General features: G+C 34.9%; 1 protein-coding gene across 1 annotated transcript; it reads left to right on the forward strand.

The window, feature by feature from the left end:
- The first annotated feature begins 7,253 nt into the window (after positions 1-7,253).
- Positions 7,254-8,842, forward strand: LOC111415226 (trimeric intracellular cation channel type 1B.1). The gene is made up of 4 exons (XM_023046788.2): positions 7,254-7,528; positions 7,850-8,006; positions 8,059-8,331; positions 8,391-8,842. Exons 1-4 carry the CDS (start codon positions 7,408-7,410, stop codon positions 8,668-8,670), a joined length of 831 nt encoding a protein of 276 aa, XP_022902556.1. The 5' UTR covers positions 7,254-7,407; the 3' UTR covers positions 8,671-8,842.
- The last annotated feature ends 1,156 nt before the right edge of the window (positions 8,843-9,998 follow it).

Here is a 9,998-nt window from a genome sequence, read left to right on the forward strand (position 1 = left end):
GATTGAAGGAGGCTAAGGCACGATTTGCTCTTTAACGCATAAGAGTACTTTTAATTTTCTTTTTATAACTGAACCAGTTTCATCGAAGCTAATTCAAAACAACCAAAACCTGCCAATAAGTAAGAAGAGAACATAATAATATATGTGACTACCAATTGTAATCTTTTCAATCTTCCTCCTCTCTGCCTAATGTCTTTCTTGTCTTTTTATCCTCTGTCATTTTTTTTTCTGCTACCAGTCTCTTTTTGGTGTTCCTCCTCTTTGCCTAATATTTTTTTTGAAGAGTCACTACGAAATTAGCCATTAAGCTACAAAAATCATGCAATTCTAATTATTTTTTGCGTTTTCCCTAAATAAACTTTACTTATTTATAAAAATTTAGTAAATTTATTATTTTTAAAATAATTTATAAAAATAAGTAAAAAGAAATATTTAAGTGGATGTGCGTTACAAACATGTATGAAATACTGGTAAGCACATTCCTTTGAAAGCCCACCCATCAGAGTTGAAGTGTTTACCCCAATTTCACGGGCTTTCATTGCCGCGGGGCTTGTTTCAATGAGTCGTTTATGGCCAGGGGAGATGAAAACCAACAAAACTGACTGGGAGAGCAACACTTCTCGCTTTGGATGTCACCGGAACGCCGGTTTTCTTGTCGACTAGGCCGACGTTTATTAAAACCGAATGATAATTGTTGTAGAGAAAGGAAAAGTGGTTGTTAATCATTCCGTGTGCGGTGGACGTGACAGGTACGGAATTTTCACCTCGCTAAAATACGCAATAATAGTGGAAGTTGTGATGAAAAGAGCTTATCCGATGGAAATTTCATTGCTGTTACGCGGTTAAATTTTTCAGCACAATGTAACTATCAACGGTTTGTTCCAATTGGATTATCGATTGAATTTCATGACGATTGTAATGTGGGAAAAAGGATTTTAAAAGAGACTTGATTAAAAATTTTAAATAATTGAAATACTATTGAGTTATCGCTTCGAAAATATATTTGAATGAACGCGCGTTATGCGATGTTACAAAGTGTTTCAAAAATTGATAACTACGTTGAATAGATTATAGATTAACTAATTTGAGGTAGCAATTTTTAGATACTGAACATATATTAGCTGATAAAACCATTTTCTCATTTCTACATCAAATTTAATATTCTACATTTCATTTTAATTTTACCATATTCTTTTGCATCACTCTGTATCTATATATTAGACCATCGGTTATGATTCGTTATGAATTTTCGTTCGATTCAACGCCAGTTATTGGAGAGCCATGAATATTCGAAATCCGGTAACGATTTTTTTTGCAATGTGTTTCGATGACGATTTTAAATTTTCAACGATAATCTATTCTATAGCAAAATAGTATAAAACAAATTGTTGATGGTTTTATTTATATATGGTTTTATTTTAAATTCTAAACCAGGTTAATAAATAAATATTGTGAGAGAGTTATTACGAACTTAAAGGTAAGTCCACACCAACGAAACACACGGGAACATTTTGTTCCTGACTGTCGTAACCTGTTTAGAAAACAGAAACAATAAAAAATTTATAGTAAACGTTCTGTCCACACTAAGAAAACTCATTTTAATCGCTCATCACCGTGTTGCCGCAACAAGAAACTTTTCGTCTACATCAAATTAGTGTATTTATTTATTTATTTATGTATATCGGGGAGTAACAACAGGATAAACCCAATAAAGTTGCTCCACATAATTATTATATACAAAACCTTAAAGTAATATTTAATGTGATTACAAATAAGTTATAATCTTAAATTAACATTATTAAATTATTCTATTTATTTAAATTACACATGTTATGGAGGAGCATAAAAATCAATTCTAGCCATCAGCGATAGGGAATCAGTACGACCATTGACAAACTTGTACAAAAATAAAACGTCATTATATGCTCGTCGCTGGGAGAGCGTTAGCAATCCGAACATTTCACAACCAGACGCATAGTTACTGTACACTTGTTGGGTTTTATAACACAAGTATTTAATCACTCGTTTCTGGATTCCTTCTAACCTTGTGATATATATACGGAGTATTGAGGATTCCAGATTATGCCACCAAAGTTTAAGATGCTGTTGACATATGCATTGTACATACAGTGTGTTAATTAATTATCGTACCCGACGTCATCATTGCAAGTATGCAACCAATATCACAGTATTGGTATTGCAATAGGAGATTTGCGAGTATGCAACCAATATCGCAAATCTATTGCAGTACCAATACTGTGATATTGGTTGCATACTTGCAATGATAACGTCGGGTACGATAATTAATTAACACATTGTACTTATAATTGCGTTATGGTTTATGAAATCCTAGGAAGATCGCTTTATAAAGCCCAGCATTCTGTATAATCGAGCAACCACACCATCTACATGAACATCGAAAAGTACTTTTTGGTCTGATATTACACCAAGATCAACTGTAGATGTAATTCGACGCAACTTTTCAAAGTTAAGAATGTAATCATATTTTATGTAATCCTTTTTCCTGGTGAACGTGATGGTGTGGCACTTAGAAAAGTTTAAGTGTAATTGATTACTTGTACAGAAATTGCAAATCCTTTCAAGATCTGCCAGTAATTTAACACAATCGTCGTTGTTTCCAATAGAAAGGTAAATTTTTAAGTTGTCAGCGTACATCAGGCAAGGCGAATTAATAATATTATTAAAAATGTCGTTTAAAAACAGTAAAGGACCGAGATGACTGCCTGAATTAAGCTTGACTTATAGCCACCAACATGTACAGACGGAGAGCGATCGGACACGTATGAAGCAAACAAGTTGCTAGAAATACCAAAAAGTTGCAATTTACTTACCAACAGAGAGTAATCAACTTTATCGAAGCCTTACTAAAATCGGTATACACTGCATCCACTTGAACATTTTCGTCGAGCGACGCAAATAGAAAATCGGTATATTCTAAAAGATTAGTTTCGACTGAACGCCCGAAAAAAACCGTGCTGATTAGTCTTATACCTTCACGAATTTGAAAAAATACACTGGCGTACACCAACTTCTCAAAGATCTTCCTAAGTATGGGTGATATAGATATTGAACAATAATTGACAACGAAGGACTTGGTGATCGACAGATCACCAAATTTAAAAATGGGTACAACGTTAGAGTGTTCATTCACCAGGTTTTATGGCAGCACCGTACATATTATTCAAAAGTACACTAAAATTGTGTAGAATTGTTCTGGAACCAGATTTAACCTCAGAATACGTATTTGATGCACCTATCCAGTAAATGAACGGGGGGTTTCAGTCGTGTTTATTCACTAGCATATAGCCATTAATAAGTAATAAGTGAATGAACCTCAGTACCTAATAATTTTCTTATTTTTTCTGATATCCCTGAAAAAACAATATATTAGATTTCGTTATTCAGACGACCAGCTGAAGTTGGTCATTGATGAAATTAGAAGTGGTAAAATCAGTCAGAATGCCGCATCAAAAAAATACGGAATTCCAAAAGCAACACTTAACAATAAAATATTTTGCAAGATACAGTACATAGTGATATTTTCGATTTTGACGACATAAAGAGCTGGCTCAGTAGAACACCAGAAGATTCAATTGAACAAGAAAATTATCTCGAGACTAAAAGCACTATTTTAACAATTGTCAAAAATATGACGCAAACTATTACACCTAATTCAAAGGTGGATGACAATTGCCAAGAAGATACACTGTTAGATGGAAATTGTTCTAAAATGGCAGACAACACTTCCTTTGAAACCACAGACATAGATGAAGCCCTAATTAATCAAGAAAATGACTTGGAGAAAGAATGTATGTAATCTTAAGACTGACGATAACAGCAATACACTATCAGATAGATCTTTAAAAACTGACTGTAATACTGTTCCGACCAATTGTGATGTTAAGAATAGTAGCAGTATTAATGACCCTAAAAGTGATATATTACAAGACTCTGGAAGAAGAGAAGTGAAAATAAACATTTTGTCAGATATAACATTGACATCTGGTCCAAGCAACTGTCAATCTGTTGAAGATATTTGAAAGAAACACTTGTATTGGCCAAAGATTGAAGAAAAAAAAAATAGTAAAAACCTTAAAAACTTAATGCCTTTCGCTTTGATTTCTAGAGAATGGAAAGAATATCATAAAGAAAAAGAGAAAAAAAGACTGAGTAGATTATATTAAAAGAGGAAAGAAAACAATGCAGAAAATGAAAAGCGAAAGAAAAAAAGAAAGCGCCAGTGACAAAAAAGAAACAGAGAAAAAAGAATATTTCCTATAAGATTAGTCCTAATTCCAGTTCTAAAGAAAGTGATTCTGAAAAATCTGACAGCGAAGATCACGAAACTCAGGAAGACAAAAAAGCCAGAATCCGGAAAATCAAACCCAATACGAAGGAAATGATTTCGTTATTGTGAGATACGACAAGAAATACTTTCCTGGAAAAATAATCGATGAAGAAAACGAAGAGTATGAAGTGACAACAATAGTAGAAAGTGAAAAAGGAAACATGTGGAAATGGCCAGAGATTGCAGATACACTTTGGTACAAGAGACAGGATGTTTTAACAAAGATAACGGAGCCAAAGATCTTTAAAATTTTTATCTTGTTGGTGCCACAAACACTCGGCATTTTTGTATACATATTTCAATTTTTTTCCTTTTAACAGATGTTTACGCTACTTGGTACACAAGTTTCAGAAACAAGTTACAACATGTCCACACTGCGTCCTAAACAAAAATGTTTAAAGATGTTTCTAAATTTCCTAATGATATTTCATTCTGCAACCATAAACAATAAGGAACATGCAGAAACTTTGAGATACAAGTGTAACAAGTCACAAAAGATATCTATATTTAATTCGGGGAAGTACAGAAATATTTTGGGAGTGGGGACAACGGATGAGGGACTCGCGAAAAGAGGAGAGAAAGAGGAAATTGGAGAGTGGTCGAGAGTTAGAGTAGAGGCATGGGTAAAGTGTGGGAGTGAAAAGTGGAAAAAGGCTAAAGAAATTAAAAGAGAAAAATAAGAGAAGAAAGCAGAAGAAAAAGGTGTCAATCAACCCAAAAACCATTATTTATTTATTTATTTATCATTTATTGCCACAGACAAAAATACAAAATTACATAAGATACACTTAACTTAAACAGTATCAGCAAATGGATCATTTTATCGCACAAGCGATCTCTGCCAAATGACCCAACAGAACAAACAAAAATAAAAATAGTATTTGCTGAATATGGCAAGTAGTGACAATTAGATATTATTAACATCACCAAATAAGATTAAGCAAGAAAAGAAAAACAAAGAGAAAAAGACACAAAAAGAGAGATAGAGAGCGACTAAAAGAAACTAAAAGAATCTGCCGGATATCAGTTGCCAACAAGTGACAGCAGTTGAAGAGAGGAAAAAAAGAGAAAGACAAAGAACAACGAATCAGGAAACAGCCAGTTGAAGGGCAAGCAAGTGGCTCTTTAAAACATGTCAATTAATGAAATTCTTACTTCTCTTAAATCTTGCTCCTTCTCTCTTACGCTTGTGACCGCGATCGAAGTAGGCGATGCTTTGACTTATTCGAAGTCCCCTTGCGTGGGTTCTGATGGTATCGGTCTCAACCTTCTTCTTCCTATCCTGGATATAGTGCTTCCTCCCTTAACTCATATCTTCAACTTTTCTTTTGAGCGGTCTTTACTTCCCTCTGTCTGGAAGGTTGCTCATGTCGTTCCCATACCCAAATCCAAGTCCTCTTCATGTAACACTGATTTCCGTCCGATTTCAATTTTATCCGTACTATCAAAAGCTCTTGAACGCTTAGTTTATTTACAAGTCCAAGGATTTCTAGAGAGGTTTAATTTACACAATGAGTTGCAATCGGGTTTTCGCAGTGGTCATAGTACAACCACTGCTCTCATTAAAGTTACTGATGATATTAGGTATGCCTGCGACAACAGATGTGTTACTGTGCTGGTACTGCTCGATTTCAGCAAGGCTTTTGATTCTGTCGACCACAGCCTTCTTTTAGCGTCTCTTTCTGCCTACGGATTCACTCCCCCCTGTGTTTCTTGGTTTCAATCCTACCTTTCCCATCGCTCCTTGTGCGTACGCGCTAACTCTTCAATTTCTTCTGCTTGTGCAATCAAATGTGGTGTTCCTCAGGGCAGTGTATTGGGTCCGTTACTTTTTTCTTTGTTCGTTAATAGTGTTACTAATTATATCTCGTGTAATTATCATTTGTATGCCGACGACCTGCAGATATATACTACTACTACTGTTGCTGAATTTCCGGCAGCTATTGTGCGACTTAATAACGATCTATCTAACGTCTTGAACCGGTCTCGGAGATACGGACTTAAGTTGAACTCAGTTAAAACGCAAGCTATTGTGTTTGGAACTCGTCAATTACTTGGTAAGATTAATCCATCTGCCTGCAGTGATCTGATGCTGGATGGTAATGTCATACGGTTTTCTAACACAGTTAAAAATCTTGGAGTCCTTATGGATTCTGCACTGTCTTGGAAACCGCAAATTCAACATGTTTGCAAAAAAGTCTATGCTTGCTTCCACTCTTTAAAAAGACTTGACCACGTTACGAGGCTCCTATAAAGAGTGGACCCGAGGAGAATACCCTTCTCCTAGAATATACTCGGGGGCCTCTTACCACCTCACGCTCGGGGGTGGTAACACACGTACCAGGAACAAGCAACATGAACACAATATTCCTTTGTGTTCCTTTCGGTGTGGACGTAGCTTAATACACACTTACATAAATGTATCAAATCGAATTAAAACTTAATAGGTTTTCCAACGAAGATTGTTTCATAAAATACAAGCATTAAATAACAAAGCACTTCATAACTCGATTAGCCGAGTGCACTAAAATATAATACGAACTACCGCCATCGGTTAAAAGTTTACCGTACTACCTAGCTTCTTTCATTACAGTTTCCTGTAAAAGGTTAAAAATTAATTACTCGATAAAAGCTTTTAGGTATACTATTATGCGCTATAAAATAGGTGAATATAAATAGCACATCTATTATTAATAACAAAAAAATGTTCATTATAAATAATTATTTATTTTCACCTGAAGTTATATAAAATCTAATAACAAAAACAAAAGTACAATAAAAACATAACCTATTTAAGTGATAAAAAGCGTAACGGTTATCAATAAAACTTTATTGAAATAATTTTGATAAGAAATAACCAAGATAAGCGTTTGAGTTAGAAATAATCCTAGTCAAAGCCGGAATTACAAATATAGCATCAGGGAGTAGAAATACCGGGACCGCGGCAGCGTTTCGGGACGCTCAGTTGAAACGACGACGGGCGTCGAGCCGCACTTTCACGTTTTTGGGACGTCTCTTGCGGACGGAACGGCCCGAAAATGGACCCGGAGGCCTTCCTCGACATCGCCAACCAAGTGGTGAAACTGAAGATGTTCCCCTATTTTGACGTGGCGCATTGCACGTTATGCGCCCTCGCCGTCCGTGAAGATCTGGGAAGCGGTAAGTTGGAAATCCGCCGGCGACGCCCGCATTTAAAGACGACGGCGTCGTTGTATTTTAGATAAAATTTTTTGGTTGGTCGGAATGAGTTAATGAGCTACACGGCTTTATGTACGATTGCTTAAGGTTGAAAGTTGCGCGCTTTTGAATGTATAATTATAGATTTTCTTACCAGGCGGTAAGAAGTTTGGCGCACGTGTTTTAAATGACCAAAATCATTATTTATATTGCAGTTATAAAAGATAAGTTTTCCCAGAGGTGTTGTTTAAAAAATTTGGATCATGAACAAATTATCCTAATAATCTGAATTAACCATTTTAGGTGCACAAGCATTTTCAAGAAAGCACCCGTTAGCTTGTTGGTTATCATATATGTTGGTAGTGTTTGCTGGAGGAATGGTAGCAAGTGGTTTGTTAGGAGAACCAATTTTATCTCCACTCAAAAATACTCCTCAAGTTATGGTGGCAACATTAGTTTGGTAAAAGTAGTTATTATGGTGTAATGTTTTTATTGGATTATTTTTTTGGTAGGTACGTCATCTTTTATACTCCCATCGATATAGGGTACAAAATAGGCAAGTTCTTGCCAGTAAAACTCGTGTGTTCAGCAATGAAGGAAATTTATAGATGCAAAAAAGTATACGATGGCGTTAGCCACGCTGCAAAAATTTATCCTAATGCATACTTAATCATGATTCTTATCGGAACGGTCAAAGGAAATGGAGCGGGATTTGTTAGGTTGCTCGAACGATTGATTAGAGGAGTTTGGACGCCCACTGCAATGGAATTTATGCAACCATCTTTGTAAGTTAATCATACATAGTCTTAATCTTATTTATTTAAATAAATTTTTCTTTTTTTAGTTACACAAAATCTTGTATTCTTGCCTCGATTATCTTTATCTTGGACAAAAAGACTGAGCTGATATCGGCACCTCATGCTTTGGTATATTTCGGCATCGTCATATTCTTCGTCTACTTCAAATTGTCTTCCATACTATTAGGAATACACGACCCATTCGTGCCATTTGAAAATCTTGTTTGCGCTCTATTCTTTGGAGGAATTTGGGATTCGTTGGCCAGGATTTTTGGTCGCGGACAAATTAAGGAAGGAGAAACCAAAGATGTTAAGAAAACTAATTAAGTACTATCAAAAAGCGACTTTCAGAGAAAATCTCGGTTTTGTGTGGTAATCGAAATTTTCTCCTGTCGGAATCGCAAAAACGCTAAATCTTGTACAGCCATCGCATTTGGTCGCAATAATTTTTAATTTAAGTTATCGTACCGATAATTTTCGAAATAAATAAAAAAATCGATATTGCACTATTTTTCTGGAATCCAATCCTCTTAATAATATCCAAATTGTAAAAACAAATAATAGTTATTTATATTACAAGTGGGCTAGAATAGTATATTAAAAAACAAGTTTCGTAAGACAAGTTTGAAGTGCACGAATTCAAATTGAAAAACGAGTGGCGAAGCCACGAGTTTTTTAATGAATGAGTGCTTTAAGTCTTATGAAACGTGTTGTTTATGCTATTTTTTGTAATTCGCGTTTTTATCCCTTTTTTTTAACAAAAATAAAATAAATTTTGACAATGTAGGGAAATAGGTATGCAGCAGTTGGTAACACCATAACACTTGAAAATAGAAATTTGAATTGACAATTAGAAACTGTCAAAACACAAAATGTATTCACCTGAAAAAAATGTTTCATGTACCTCCCAAAATAAGAGAAATTGCTCAGTGTTCAATGTCTTCATCATTGTGGACCTTGTATTCGATGCCAAGAACGTGTTTAAACATCCATAGACAAAAATTGTCACATTGATAACTAGAAAAATTAATGACCCAATGTCACCAACTTGAACTGGTTCCATAAAATGTTACTAAAATCTCATTACAGCATCGGATGCTGTAAAGAGTCTCATTACAGCACCCGTTTGAGTACTGTTATAGCTTCCATTACCGTAGCGAATTACAAAAACATAATTACAGTACGAGTGTGAAGAATTGCACGACGAGGTCGTAGACCGAGTCGTGTAATCACACGAGTACTGTAATTATGCTCTAGCCCACGTGTGATATACAGCATTTTATCTACGACTGCTAAAAATTACTAAAAAATCAATTTTTTTAAAAAAGTCTATTTGACATTTATAAAAATATTCTGAAATGATTGTTGACAATTTTGAATTGTCAGTTTCAACATGTTTACTCAACTGGAATAAGTGTTTTGAAATGTAAAAACATAACAATTAATGTTTATAATAAATAGTATTGTTTCTCTGTAAGTAGATAGCACTTTTTCTTTTGTATTGTTGCTCGTTTCAGTAAATTAAGTCTGTTCTGATTAGGCTAAAAATGCGTTACGTAATGAAACCAGTGCGGTAATGAACTTCATTACGTAACTCAAATCACCTTAAATGAGTGCGGTAATGATGACTTATCCAAGCAGTCGTAGATAATAGT

Source organism: Onthophagus taurus, chromosome 7, assembly GCF_036711975.1.
Source record: "Onthophagus taurus isolate NC chromosome 7, IU_Otau_3.0, whole genome shotgun sequence".
Taxonomy (NCBI): Eukaryota; Metazoa; Arthropoda; class Insecta; order Coleoptera; family Scarabaeidae; genus Onthophagus; species Onthophagus taurus.

Bases quoted from the DNA above. Each gene is read 5' to 3' on its own strand.
- LOC111415226 (XM_023046788.2), top strand. From the start codon at position 7,408: ATGGACCCGGAGGCCTTCCTCGACATCGCCAACCAAGTGGTGAAACTG. The intron at 7,529-7,849 runs GTAAGTTGGAAA...TAACCATTTTAG, and splicing joins CCGTGAAGATCTGGGAAGCG to GTGCACAAGCATTTTCAAGA. The intron at 8,332-8,390 runs GTAAGTTAATCA...TTCTTTTTTTAG, and splicing joins GAATTTATGCAACCATCTTT to TTACACAAAATCTTGTATTC.